The 15,357-nt window shown below is 41.7% G+C and overlaps 1 protein-coding gene across 14 annotated transcripts in view; it reads left to right on the top strand.

Annotated features, from left to right (window-relative positions):
- The window catches only part of HHAT (hedgehog acyltransferase), a 309,501-nt gene that overhangs the window by 110,637 nt on the left and 183,507 nt on the right, over nucleotides 1-15,357 (top strand). For all 14 annotated transcript variants that reach the window (XM_070591304.1, XM_070591299.1, XM_070591298.1 and 11 more), the window contains one exon: nucleotides 14,259-14,409. In XM_070591304.1, coding sequence (XP_070447405.1) covers nucleotides 14,259-14,409 — 151 coding nt within the window. The remainder of the gene's footprint in view (nucleotides 1-14,258; nucleotides 14,410-15,357) is intronic.

Here is a 15,357-nt window from a genome sequence, read left to right as displayed (position 1 = left end):
GGGAATTTAGATGGGCTCAATGATTATGAAGTGTTATTTAAGGGTGAACCCTCCTCAAATCAAATTGTGATCAATGGAAAAGTGATGGTCATTTAGTTCAAATCAATTCAACAAATTTTCGTTAAGCCTCCAGAAGGAAGTCACTACTCACTCATTCTTTCTTCAAATCTTCATTGAGTACTCGTCGAGTGCCAGATACTGTGTGGGGACGAGAGGTACGGAGATGAAGTGAAGATGTCCAGGGCTGATTGCATGCATGGTTTTGGAATTCAGGAGAAATACTAGTGTTAGCAATATGTATTTGGGATTCATCGTGAATGGGTGGCCATTAAAGCTCTTGGATCAGATGACACCGAGTGGGGAAAATGTGTAGAAGAGCCACATCTTGCTTTTGAAATATTTCTCCTCCTGCTAAAGAGAAAGTCGTTAGAGTGAAACTTTCTTATTCTGAAGGATTCAAAGAAATCATTTTATATCTTTTATAATTGATACATTTTAAATCATTTTCACATACCTCAAGGACTTACAATAGCAGAGGGAACATATTGTAATGAATTTACAGGTTAAATAAATACATGAACAAAATCTATAAACATAGCCTAATTACTGTGACATTTTTTTATTCTGAAATGCTAGCAGATTTGAGAATTGCCTGAGGAGTTACCCTTAGAGGGGTTTTGACAACTGGCAGTGACTTTTGTTTTTTCTCTTTTCCCACTCCTTCCATTATGGAATGGAGTGGTGTTAAGTTTTGCTAAGAGTCATTTGTAGCATGACGTTTTGTGGAGGTATTTATTTTAGCAGAACTCTTTCCAGAGAAGCCTGGGCCCTCATTTCTCTACTGCAGAGCATTCGATTGGGCCTGGGAGACCCCTGATCTTCCCCCTCAAGCCAGCAAGGTGTTATTTCTTCACAATTAAGTTGTGATCGTCAAAATTATGGCAGTCTTTAATAAAATTAAAGGTGAATCCTGTGGCACAGGATTTTCCTTTGAAATTCCCTGGATGTTCTCTTTTTGGAAGAATCCGTGATGAGTATCAGAATGGGTTTGGAACACTGCCTGTGAAGTTCTGTCATATAACCAACAGACTGAGCGAGAGGTGTCTTTTTTCTTTTCTGTCCATGAAAATCAGAAAATAAGAATGAACAGCAACAGAAAGGTCACCTCACTTTCCCCAAGAAAATTACTATTTACACTTTGATGTAGATTTTTAAACATGGGGAAAGGGCATAGGGTGTGGATTGTTTAACACAGAATTTCTCAGACTTGACTGAACATAACTTCCCAGTCTTTTGCATTCAGATTTGAGGACTCTGACCCAAACCTACTAAATCAGAATCTGTCAAGGAGAGGCCCAGGAATCTCTGTGATTACGTATTATCCCAGGTGATTCTTAGGACCAGGTAAACTTGGGAAGCACTGTTGTAATTGATGAAGGTCATGGTGGGGCATCTTCCTGTGGGGAGACATGCTTCTCCATAGACTGCCCGTTCCCAGTGATTCAAGGCCTGATGGTGAGTTCATTATTCTGTCTCGTGGCATTCTCCCCTTTCTCCTTCCTATAATTTGCCTCTCCATTTTACCCTTTTCAGATTTTCTGTGCTCACAGGGTGAGCAAGGAGGTAGAATTGTGCTGACGTAAGTCAATTTTGCTCATTGTCCCCTGAAGATGACTTCGGTTGGTGGATGAGGCGGGAGTTAAATATTCCCATCCAAAATTCAGGGGTCAAGTGGGGGTTCTTAATGCCTCCCCCTTTAAAACCTTGTATTTTGGAAGATTAAAAGCATGAATATATAATTAACCCCCAGGTGTGCATCACCCAGGTTCAACAATTATCAACTCATGGCCAATTTTCTTTCATCTGTACTCTCTCCCATATTCTTTTGAAGCAAATTCCAGACGTCTTATTGTTATCCATGAATATTTTAGTAGCATCTCTAAGAGATAATAACTGTCACTTTCTTTTCTTTCTTTTTTTTTTAATTTAATTTTTTTAGAGCAGTTTAAGAGGTTCACAGCAAAATTGAGAGGAAGGGACAGAGATTTCCCATATTCCCTGCCCCCACTCACCCACAGCCTCCCTCGCTATCAACATCCCCCATCAGAGGGGGTACATTAGTTACAATTGAAGAACTCGCATTGATACATCATCACCCGAAGTCCATAGTTTACGATAGGGTTCACTCTTGGTGTTGTGCATTCTATGAGTTTGGACACATGTACCATGACATGTATCCACTCGTTTTCTTTTGAACTTCAGGATCTTATAAGAAGACAAAATATGGCAGACTGGAACTATACCCCAACTGGACAAAGCCTCAGATTGGGGGGGGGCAAAGGTGGTAATTTGTGTTTTTTCTTTAAAAGAGCTCAAAAAGATTACATTTCTTGACTTCATTATCGAACGGTGTTTCACTATGGCAAATCTGTGGTAAATCCAGGTATATGAGTTTATGGGGATACAAGAGAGCTTTGACAAGGGGTTCGAGAGTGAGTGAAGAAGTGGGGAGGTGAAAATTATTGAAAGTTAGTTCTTACGTGGTAAAGATACAATAAAGCTCTGTGGAATGTACATTAGAGTTCTTTTTGAAATCTTAACTGCTCACTGGTTGGCGTTTAGAGACCCATCTCCTAAATGCATGTAGTCAGAGGGTTTTTTGAACTGTGGGTCTCAGCGCCAGCTGTTGTTGAAATAATGTCTGTGCACCTATCTAAATGGTAATGAAATGCTAACACAGTCATCCATTTGCTTTTTCTCATTCTACAGCATCACAATGAGAGGAGAGGGATAAGACATTTGGCATCTGATGTTTGTTTTGAAAATTAGGGGCACAAGCATGTGTCTGATAGCATAAGAATCTCTTCTTTTTCCACCCTGTGGAGGCATCAAATGCTCTGAGGTTTGTTAAGATACAGTAGAAAAAAATTAATTTTTATAAGTTGTCTCCTTGGATTAGAATCCTGAGCTTATTTAAAATTAATGCAGTGTGAACCGGAAGCTTCTGTGGGATTTACTACTGTGGAACCTGACTGTTCAATTACAGATGTTCCATGTGGTGTGAGGGTAATTTCATGGTGCCTGCTTGCAGAATGGAAGACATGCCTGCTTGATGTGGCATTATAAAGGGCAGCAAGCTGCACCAGAGTTATTTAAAACACTAGCTATTCCCTGCCCATCCTCAGTATCCCTCAGAATACTGCAATCTTTGTCGATCCCTATCTAACTCATTGTTGTGCCCAGGTAACTTAGGGTACCGGTAGCTTCTTAGATCACGTAAAATAGATGTATCTTTCTTTTAAGCAAAGTTGATATATGGAAATCTGAATTTGTTGAATACTTTAGGGAGGCAATTATTTGCTTTCTAAAGGGATTCTTCGCTCCTGGAAGGATTTGCAATAGAATACTTTAATTAGTAGTTAATTTCCCATTGTCTTTGCACATAGACTTTACAGAACTCTTCTAGTGGGCAAAGTGAGTCACATCAAAGCATCAAAATTCAAACAGTAATCTTTACCTGGTCTCCACCTGCAAATTTGCTTTTCAGAATTTTCAAGTCCTTTGGCCCTGTGTAAATCTCCCTCTTTTCCCCACATTATTTCATTGTCTTCTATAGCTATGTGTGTGTAGTATTACTGTGCTTCTCTTCTGTGGGGTCTCTTCCCTCATGGTTTTTGGATGGGAAGAGCATTTTGGGCATACGTAAACTCTTATTTCAGCATATCTGTTCTGTTATACTACTAGAACCAGTTTTGTTTCTTTTTTTAAAGATTTTAAATTCATTTTGCCATATAAAAATGCTTCCGGGGGCTGGCCTGGTGGCATAGTGGTTAAGTTCACGCATTCTGCTTTGGTGGCCCGGGGTTCACAGGTTCAGATCCCAGGAGCAGACCTACATACCGCTTATCAAGCCATGCTGTGGTGACATCCCACATGCAAAATGGAGGAAGATTGGCATGGATCTTAGCTCAGAGACAATCTTCCTTAAGCAAAAAGAGGAAGATTGGCAATGATGTTAGCTCAAGGCCAGTCTTCCTCACCGAAACAAACAAACAAACAAAAAAGCTTCTGGAACACCTTGATTTTACTTCAAGATATATTTTGTGAAGTCTTCAATATTTTTATTGGATAATGATAATTTTGATCTTAAGTGTGACTATTGTAGCTTATAGCCTTTCCCCCATGATGTTAACAATTTATAATTAAAAAGGATGGACAAACAGGATTTAATACTCTATCCAGGTAACTTTTTTTTCCCCTAGCAACATACTCTTTCTTTGAAAAGAAGCATTGTGGTGATTTATTTTCCAATAACTAATATGTCCAAAGATTAAGCATTTTTGGAGGTAAACTCTCCTTTGGGTTTCTGAGTTGGTAACTACTCGTTTGGATGCTGAGAGGATCAGAATTCTCAAATCTGTGAACCTGAAAGTGCTCACGGCAGTCCACCCCCATTGTGCATTGGTTTCTTGGATGTCTTTGCTTACCATGTGCTTTTTGAGGCTGGCTTTCCTGAGCATCTTTAGAGCTCTGTCTCTGCAGGTTTCTACTGCTTGCACTACCCCCTGCAGCTCCCTTTAACAGCTCCCTGGTTGTCCTGTCATCTAGTCTACTTCACACTGACTCTGTTCCAAGTCTGGTCTCAGGGTTATGTGTGAATCCAGCAGACGTGGTAACTTTGGGGCAGCAGACCCAAATTCAAGTCCCAACTCTGCTACTTATTGGTGTGTGATCTTAGGCAAATTTTGTAACCTTTCTGTGCCCAGGTTCCTATCTGTGAAATGTGGGTAATAATAATATCCACAGAGAGGTGATATGAGAATTAAATATGATGATGCATAGTGCGTGGGGTAGACAGATAGTAAGTGCTCCATAATCAGTAGCTGTTATTATCATCCCATGATGCATTCTCAGAGACTAGGTTGTTGGTGAACTTGCCCTGGCAGTCGAGACTATATATTTTACACACACACACACACACACACACATACACACACTTGAGACATTTAAAAAGTCATAAAGAGGGGCCAGCCCAGTGGTGTAGTAGTTAAGTTTGCACACTCTGCTTTGGCGGCCTGGGGTATGCTGGTTTGGATCTTGGGCGTGGACTTACACACTGGCCATCAGGCCATGCTGTGGTGGCGTCCCATGTAGAAGAACTAACTAGAATGACCTACAACTCGTGTATACAACTATGTACTGGGGCTTTGGGGAGAAAAAAAAAAAGAGGAAGATTGGCAACAGATGTGAGCTCAGGGCCAATCTTCCTCACCAAAAAGCATACTTTAAAGTGAATAAATAAATAAAAAGTCATAAAGAAAATATAGTGAACACATGTTTATTCATCATTTAGTTTAAGAAATTATTACCAACATAGTTGAAGGCCCCTCGGATAGTGCTCCTGATTGCATTTCCCACCCTCTCCCTAAATAGTTCCCACTATCTCGAATTTGGTTATTTTTGCTCTCATGCATTTCTTTACACTTTTACTGCATCTGTGACTATTGCTCTAAATGGCTACTGGTAACTAGTAAGACAAGTGGGAGATGACATAGAGCTGTTTAAGGAGCCACACGTGAAGGTTGTGGTAGATCCCACCCTCACAATCATAAGGCAAGGAGAAAGGGTGGAGCTCTGACATACCTCCTGGTTGGCTGCTCCCCCTCCTGGATTGAGACCCACCTGAGGACTACAGCCTGGCCTCTTTGTCCTCCTCTTTACTGTCACTCGAAAGAAATTTTGTGGCCAGAATTTTACATGCCCGAGATCACTCCTGAACCAACCTGAATCTGTTCTTGCATCATTTGCCATCCTCCCTCTTTGCTCATCTCCAGTTTGAGGCTTTGAGGTCTTTGATTACCACTCCTGCAGCCTCTCTGGCTCATGGTCTTTTTGTCTCCTTGTCTCCCCTCACTCCTTGGTTTGGCATTATTTGCACTGAGTGCTCAGTATTTTCATTTCTTAGAAGCAGCCTTGGAACCTTCTGCTGTGACCTGCTCGTGGGGTGGATGCAGCCTGGGTTCCTGGGACCACTCTCCTTTTTAAGCCCTGGAAGGCCATCTGTTGGGTCTGGGTGGCCTTATCATCAACATAGAGTCAGTTGTTTAGAGCACATTATTACTACAGAATGAGCAGGGAATCTTGTGATACAGTCCATGCCCAGGGTGGTGAATTACGGGGGTTCACCTTAGTCAGAGATTCAGCTTGGGATGGTGAGGTGGATGAATCTGAACTAACTGCTGGGTTCCAACCAGTTTCTCCTTCAGCGGGTCAGTTACCCTACTGAGACCAGTAGGTGAGGATGCTAGCTCCTACCTGGTGGGACTACAGGTTCAACTTCCAAATTCTTAAGTTTAGGTTGAAATTACAGCATCTGCTATGGTTGTTTATTCCCAGAACTGTGACTAGAAATGACTGAATTCCTTTACCTTCTTGGCCTCTTCAGGCTGGGCAGGCTTCACAAAAGCCATTGCCTGCATCTCTCACCAGCACACCCTTCTTCCCTTCTTGACGCAGTACTTGTTCCTCTGGAGCCCTGGCAGCAGTTTCTCAGTTCTGCCCATTACCTCACTCCCTTCCCCATCAGTTACATTTACTGACTTGGTTTTCTTGGCACTGATCATCTCCTCCTCCTGACAAAGAACATTACATAACTACTGCAAGGCAATAGCCATCTTTTCTTCAGTGTCACTACAGGAACCTGTGAGTATCTCTGGTGTAGGCCTTCTTAGCTCGAGAGTTTCCCTTCCTCCTGATACCCCAGCTGTAAGCAACATCTCCAAGTCTGTCTTGGTACTTCTTCTACCTTATATTGTGCTTCCTGGTCTATATTTTTCTTGATTAATCTTTATACTGCTAGTAGGTATCCTGGATCTCATATGTGAAAGATTCTTTTTTTTTATTGTGGTAAGAACTCTTAACATGAGATCTACCCTCTTAAATTTTTAAGTGCAAGATACGGTATCATTAACCATAGTCATGAGATGTTCTTATAAAGAACTTTATCTGAGAAGAAACTTTTATAAGATATCCAAGCTTCCTGAATCTGAACAGACTTGATAACAGATCACTTAAGCAAAATCTAGAATATGTTAGATGTAGGCAAGGGGAAAGTGAGTGGAGTCATTTGCTTTGGAGCAGGAAAGGTCCAGAGGTGAAGTCGGGAGCTAGGACAGGCTGGAGATGGGAGGGTAGCAGTGAGTCAGGGTGGCACAAGCTGGCGGGGACAGTGCAGAGACAACCTGCCTCTTAAAACGGAAGGAAGCTGTAACCAGTACCTTACACTAATTATGGAAATCCCAAGGGCAGGGCTCAAACATAAAGATGGCAGCTCTGCAGCCAGCCAACAGAGCTGAGGGCCTCTCTTTCCAGTCCTTGGCAAACTCTGGCATAAGACACAACTTGACCCATTCTATGATTCTCCAAGAGTTTTCATTAGGCAAATGCTAAATTGCTCTTTAAATCTGTAGGGAACCTAACAATTCAAAAGGGCATCTAATACAATCCGGATCTTTGTGTTTAACCTCAGGAAGAACTTCCAATGATTAGCAGCATTCATTGGATAAACAACTCTGTATTGAGCACCTGCTACTTGAAGGCCCTCATGTTCAGCCATGTGGGGATGGGCTTTGAGCATCCTGTAATCTGGGAGACAATATAAGCAAGTACAAAAATACCTATGAGGTAATGTGTAATAGAGGTGGCAGTGCCACTTCCTCATGCATGATGTAGATGATAGGATACTTAGAATTGAAATTATAAAATATTTAAATGAAATAAACAATTTTTGAAATCTAAGAATTTATATAAAATAGCCTTATATATTACAGAAAGAAAAACTTACACATTTGTGAGTATATTCAGAGAGAGGTCACTTTGGAAGCATGTCGTTGGGAGGGGAAGAGGTTATTGATTTTGGAGTCAAGAGATCTGAGTTCAAGACTGAACTGTTGATTTAATCTGGAGGCTTATAAAGGTCACTTAATTCTTACAAATCTTTGTTTTTTAACCTGACATATAGGAGTAATACTTATAGTACAGGATTGGGTAAAAATTAGCAGTGGGATAATATACATGAAAGTGCGTTCATTTTTTCAGTCCATTTATTTATTCAGCAAATACCCATTGGTCATGTCCGCTACATGCCAGGCACTGCTTGGTGCTAAGGGGATGGAGGTAAAGAAGACAGCCATGGTCCCTGCCCCACCGAGCTTATACATGACTGGACTTCACAGAAAGCTGTGCCATGTTATGTACTTGCAAGGTACCATGTGACTATTTTGGCTGGAGCTTTTGGAAAAGCTTTGTGAAATAATGGCATTAGGTGGGGCCTTAAAGAAGGGTAGAGTTTTGGCAGACAAAATGGAGAAGGGGGACCCTTAGGCAGAGGAATGAGGGTGACAAAGAGACAGTGAAGGGAATAATTGGGTAAAATGAGTAGTTCCAGTGAGAAAACTGAGTTGAGCCTGGCCTCTCTTTCCCTTTCACACCTGTCCCCCCAAATATGAGATCTTTAGCTACTCGTTTGAGGACCAGAGTTGAGAGGAGCGTGAAAGCCAAATGGGAGCCAATCACCAGCTGCTTTATGTCAATTCACGGTATGGTGAGGTAATATTAAAGTAGAGTTACTCTCTACAAGGGCTGAAGGAAGGTCTGAATGCCAGGGAACACCCACATTTGGGGCCTTTTCTCAGTCCACTTCCTGCTAGAATCTTTATAGAATTAATCTCCTCCTGTTGTGAAAGTCTGTTCTGTTTCTAGTTTTGAGGAGGAGAAAGCCTGATTCTCCTTTGGGCAAGTTGAGTTTGAAGCCCTTCCAACTGGAGGTGGCCAGTGGGTTGGTAGAATTCACCATGCATTCAGTAATTTTAAGGCAGTAGCAAGAATAGAGCTAGGACTTCTCTTTCTTTTTCCTCTTCCGGCCTTTGTTCTTGACACTGGGAATGAGAGGTCCCAAACCTGCAGCAGATTCTTTTATTTGGTGGCAGATCTGACCTTCGCTAGTGACTTAACAGTCGTCAGAGTTGATGACAGAATATCAGTATCCCTCCCAGAAAAACCATGATAGAAGTAGTCTTCATCCTACAAGGTAAATTACTAATTTAGTTACTTTTCAAGGCAACATTTATTAAGCATCACCTATATTCCCAGGTGCTGGGAATACAAGAGGCAGAAGATTCTGTTCCTGGTCTTAAGGAGGTTGTGGTCCTTAGGCTAGGTACACATCGTACAGTTATGGTCTGGTGTGATAACCACGGCACAAACCATAGAACAAAGTATGATGAGATCCCTAGAGAGAGCAGGGTGCCTGCATAGCTCACTCCTTCACCTCCTTCAAGGTTTTGTTCAAATGTCCTCTTTTCGATGAAGACCAGCCTGACTCGCCTTTTAAAAATAGCAGTACCCACCACCTCCTCATTTCTGGATTCCCTTACTCTGCTCAACAATTTTTCTTTTTCCATTGTATTTATTGCTCCCTGTCTCAGTTGGCTGTTGCTGAGTAATAAGCCATCCCAAAACTTAGTGTAAAACAATGATTTCCTCTCTTTCACTGTTCTGTTGGTTAATTGAACTTGGTTGGCTAGTTCTTGCTTGGGGTCTCTCCTGCAGTTGCAGTGAGATATCAGCTGGGGTTTTGGTCATCCAAATGTTCAACGGGGCATGACATCTAAGGAGGCTTCTCTCATGACTGACAGTTGAGTGTGGCTGTTGGCTGGGAGCTCAGCTGGTGCTGTCCACCAGAGCATCTTCATATGGCCTCTCCATGTCACTTGGGCATCTCACAATGTGGCAGTTGGATCCAAGAAGGAGTGCACCAAGAGTAAGCGTTCCAAGAGGCAGGAGGTAGAAGCTGCCAGGCCAGTGATAAACTACACTTGGAAGTGGAACAGTACCATTTCTTCTGTATCTGTTGGTCCTAGGACCTGCCCAGATTTACTTTTGTTGGGGCAAGAGTATATTGCAGAAGAGCATGTGGGATGGAAAATATTGTTGGAGCTGTTCTTGGGAAATACCTTCTGCCATACTTTCTTAGTATCCTTATAGAATTTATTTATTTTTTTTCCTTTTTCTCCCCAAAGCCCCCCGGTACATAGTTGTGTATTCTTCGTTGTGGGTTCTTCTAGTTGTGGCATGTGGGACACTGCCTCAGCGTGGTCCGATGAGCAGTGCCATGTCCGCGCCCAGGATTCGAACCGACGAAACACTGGGCCGCCTGCAGCGGAGCGCGCGAACTTAACCACTTGGCCACGGGGCCAGCCCCCTTATAGTATTTATTTTTATGCCAGTTTTTGTTGACTCCTGCTAGGATATCAGCCCCATGGAAGCAGGAGTATCCACTGATGTACACCAAGGACCTACACCCATGTTTGGCACTTAATAAGTACACAATGATTATTTGTTAAATGTTCTAACAAATATGTCTAAGTCGCTGTGTTCAGACTGTTGCCTGTCCTGGTGGTGTGAGTTTTTATCACACTCCTGATTTACATTCTTTTCTGTCTTTTAACAGACTGTAGACTCTGTAAGGGCAGGGGTCATGCCTGGTTATTAACCACCACATTGCTCAGTATCTGGCAAGCAGTCACTGCTCAATAACTATATATTAAATGAATGCAAAAATAAGTCATTAATTCTGCTTGGAGCATAGAGAAGTTATGAAGAAGAGACTGTATTTGAACTGAGATCTGAAGGATAAATGGGACTTGCCAAGGAGGACAAGGAGCGATAGGGCGTAAAGGCAGAAAAAAACACCATGAGCCAAAAGGGAAGGATAAATGGGACTACTGAAACTGACCTGTTAGCCCCCTGACGGCTGAGTCCCCACCTGATTTGACCTCTGGTCTATTTCTCACACTAGCTACCTGGTGATGCAGTAGTCAGGCATGCAGCCCATGCTTGTTGGATGAATGAATGTCAAGGGAGAGTATAATATGTGAACTCATCTATGACTTTTTTGGGAGGAAAGGTTTAGGTTTGGTAATCAAGAATAATTCTTGCTAATGAGAGGCTCTTTTAAATACAAACCCAGCAAATTTTTTTTAAAATATCGAAAAATAGCCAACTTTTGTATTTTTGAATATAATGAAAGCTAATTCAATTTATGCATGTCAAATAACTTTCAATCAGAGTAGAGTCATTTATATTCTTATGTTACTGTCTAGCATATTGTTTGCCTAGTGAGAGAATGTAGGAAAATCCTTATGGTTAACCCTGAAACCTTAGACCAAATCTTACAAGGGAAAGACTAATCTTTAGGTCAAGAGGAGAGAAGAATGAGCCATGCATCTTTCATAAGGATGATGAAAATTCACAGTAAGACAGCAGAATTGTTAAACTCATGAGTATAAACACAATTTTCTGAAAAATTAAACAATACAGAAATTATAATATTTTAAAAACCATTATGCATCATTGTTTTCCGTGAGCTTGTTATTAAAATATGACCAGTTATTAAAATATCAAGGAAAAAAATAAATTTAAGCCTTTGTGTCTTAATCCATAAGAAATATTAAGTAACAGGTAAATAGAACGCTTGTTATGTATTAATATATGTGAGGCTTCTTGTGCTTTCCATCCATATTGGAGTAAAAATTCCCAGTTACTTCATCTTCAATTAGATCTAGCCATAGAGTTATATTAAGCACCTACACAAAATGAGTCCTTTCTATAGCCCAGTTCCATGTGAAAGTATGAAGGAATGATGACAATAGTGTGCAAATGGTACAAAAATGTAGACTCAGCTTGCATTTTAATTCATATGCTTCGTAGATGACAATTGTACAGAAGGGCAGTATTTGAGACAGGAAGCAACCCGTTCTCCCTGATCTTGCATCCTGTTAAGAGGGAAAAGAAATCTCTGATGCTTCGTATACAGAAGTGTTCCCGGTGGCCTTAACCATGCACGGTCTTCCATGGGTTCTTTGACACCTTCAGTTCTTCATGCTGATCATTTTCAGTTCTGGAAGCTTCGTGCTCTTTAATTAGTCGTCCTTACTTATGTCCTGCTTTTTACAGCTCTGGGATTTTTCTCACCAAAACCTAGTGGTTAATTTTGGAATATTTCAGGGTCCCCTCATTGTGATCTCAGCCAGTGGAACTGATTTCTTCACCATTCAGGGCATTCATGAGCCCCCCAAATGCTTTTAAGACGGTGTTGCTTGCAAATATATCCCACTTCCTGATGAACGTGTATGTACACACACTTACATATGCATTCATACACACACACGTCAGCTTTTTTCCTTGACTCTTACCACACAAATCCAAGAGTGCTGGAATTTTATACCCAGCCCTTCCAGCAGGTACGATTATAGTCTGATTTCAAAAATCCAAAGAACCTATTTGACTACTCCTGAATGGGAACAAGATATAGTGATTCCTGGGATTTTCTCCTCATAGCACATGTGGCTTTCGAATTTGAACCACCACTTGCCTCCACCCAAATTGTATATTCAGAAAATGGCTTATGTGTTTCTTCTGGCACAGAGTGACCATTTACAGCCACATAGCCACATTTACAGTCATTCCATGGCAGTGACATTCTTTCAAAGACCCTCACGTAACATCAAGAGCCCCCGACAGTAATACTTTCTGCTGGTGCTTCTTTAAGCCTTAGCTATTTCCTTCAGAATACCCCATAGATAACATGATCAGCTGCACCAAGCTGCCCTGCACTCTTTCCTCGCACACTGGGGAAGGTGGGTGTGAGGCTGGACAGCACATGGCCACTGGTCGTCTTCTCCAGGGCTTCCTCATGCGCTTTGCCCTTAGCCTTGTTCTTGCGGGTACTGCTCTAGCAGACTTATCTCACCTCCTCACCCTGTTGCCAAGGCCACTATAGATGAGGCCAGCAGCCAGTCCAGGTCTGTGGTACCTTGTCAGCCTGTAGCCCGGGTCCCTCACCCTCTTCCCAGGGTGAAGAGGTCAAAGTGGCTGGCCCAGAAGCCTAAGGGAAGGTGGTAGTCAGTAGAGCATCCTGAGCCCCAGCTGGAGATACGGGTCACTGTGACACAGAGGCCTGTGGGGGCCATAGTGGGTGCTTCAGATCTTGCATGTCACCCAGTGCCTGCACCCTGCATTCCTCTTACCCCAGAAAGGCACATTTGGGCCAAGAAGCTGATGGTTGTTACAGCTTGGGGCCCTCATGTTTTTTAAAAAGTAGCCTTTTTGTGATATAGTTCACATACCATACAATTCACCCATTTAAGTATATAATTCAATAGCTTTTAGTGTATTCACAGATGTGTGTAACTATCACCACTGCCAATTTTAGAATATTTTCATCACCTCAAAAAGAAACTCTACCTTTTAGCTCTCACTCATCATAATCCCAGCCCCATCAGCCCCCCAGTGCTAAGGAGCCACTAATCAACTTTCTGTCTCTATTTCGGTCTATTCCTTATTCTGGACTTTCATATGAATGGAATCATATAATATGTGGTCTTTTGTGCCTGGCTTCTTTCACTTAGCATGATGTTTTCAAGATTCATCCATGTCATAGCATGGATCAGTACTTCATTCCTTTTTATGGCAGAACAACATTCCATTGTGTGGATATACAATGTTTTGTTTATCCATTCATCTGTTAATGGACATTTGGATTGTTTCCATCTTTTGGCTATTGTGAATAATGCTGCTATGAACATTCTAGTATAAGTTTCTGTGTAGACATCCGTTTTCATTTCTCTTGGGTATACATGAAAGAGTGGAATTGCTGGGTCGTATGGTAACTCTGTTTAATTGTTTGAGGAACTGGCAAACTGTTTTCTGAAGTGGCTGCACCATTCTGCATTCCCGCCAACAATGTATAATGGTTCCAATTTCTCCACATCTTCACCAGCCCTTCTTGATCTGATTTTTGATTCTAGCCATCCTAGTCGGTGTGAATTCATGAAATTTTGAAAGGATTTGGGAAAGATTTTCCCTTTCTAGTAGTTTTTTAACACAATATATATATATATATATATATATATATATATATATATATATTTGTGCTCCTTTTCCTAGTATCCACAAAGCATGACTGCTAAGAGTTTCTGTTGTCTGTCAAGAATAGAGGAAATTTCAGTATTTGTTAATCCAAAAATGTCATTGATTGAAATCAATATGGGAGACTTTTTTTAGCACGTGAGTTGAGGGGACGAAAGGGAGAGGGTGGAGAAGTGGGGCCGGGCGGTGTATTTCCTGGAATGTTGCATCTTTTGCAGGAGGTTGCTCCACTTCTCATCACTGTGTCTAATAGTCCCTCTGTCTTTTAGGAGGACTGGCGTTGGCTCAAGTGCTCTTTTTCTATGTGAAGTACTTGGTGCTCTTTGGCGTCCCAGCTCTGCTCATGCGCCTGGATGGACTCACGCCCCCACCCCTGCCTCGCTGTGTGAGCACCATGTTCAGTTTCACGGGCATGTGGAGGTCAGTGGCTTGGTTTGTTAAAGCCCTTCAGGGGTGTCCTGTGGGAGGACCCATGGTTTGGCCAGCTTCAAAGGGCAGGGGCCACCATCCTTTCTCTGCCCTTTATTCAAGCCGCATTTGGCACTTCAGTTTCTTCATCTAATAGGATCACAATCCATGCTTTCCGAACCTCCCCAAAACATTGTCAGGCTATGAAGATATGTGAGAGAAGAAAGTTTCTCATCAAGTCTGTGTACAAATGCATAAAAGTTTGTCGAAGGTGGTTTCTTACTAATCTGAGACATGCTACTATATACTGATTATTTTATTGCTGTCTGTTTTTCTTGAAAGTGACATCTGTATATGTCGGACTGTCAATTAAAAAAATAGGATAATAGCATATGCCAGTGTTGGCATTTACTAACTCTCAGATCTAGGGTAAATTGCTAAATCTCTCCAAGTTTCAGTTTTCTTATCTCTTAAATGGTAGTAATAATAATAATAATAATAATGATAATAATACCCACCTCTAAGAGTTGTTTTGCAGATTGAGAAAGCTAATGCATTGAAAGCGGTGGCACATAGTAGATGTTTACAAATGTTAGCTTTTGTCCTTATATTATTCCTATACTTGGTGCATATGGATAGACAGATGCTTTTTCTTTTTCTTCCTCCTCTTGATTTTTCCCCATAACTGTGTGATTGGCTTGGAGTCTTTGCCCCAAAAGATCCCTCAGGCCCCATGCCATTTCTGACTGTTGTTCTCCAGATGGGCTTGCTTGCTGCTGTGTTTTTCTTGTTACTCCCAGCATGTAACAAGTGACAGGCTTGCTTTTGCAATTGCAAGCCTAATGTAGGAACCTCAGGGTGGGGACTGGCACATCCCAGAGAGTCAGTGCTTCCTTAAATTTTGCTCTTTACATGCCTCCATTTACCACAGCGTGGTCTTGGCCCTGCTCAGAATCGCCA

Source organism: Equus przewalskii, chromosome 23 (assembly GCF_037783145.1).
Source record: "Equus przewalskii isolate Varuska chromosome 23, EquPr2, whole genome shotgun sequence".
NCBI classification, from domain to species: Eukaryota; Metazoa; Chordata; class Mammalia; order Perissodactyla; family Equidae; genus Equus; species Equus przewalskii.
The sequence above is the reverse complement of the archived record's forward strand: the minus strand, read 5'-3'. Positions and strand labels throughout refer to the sequence as shown.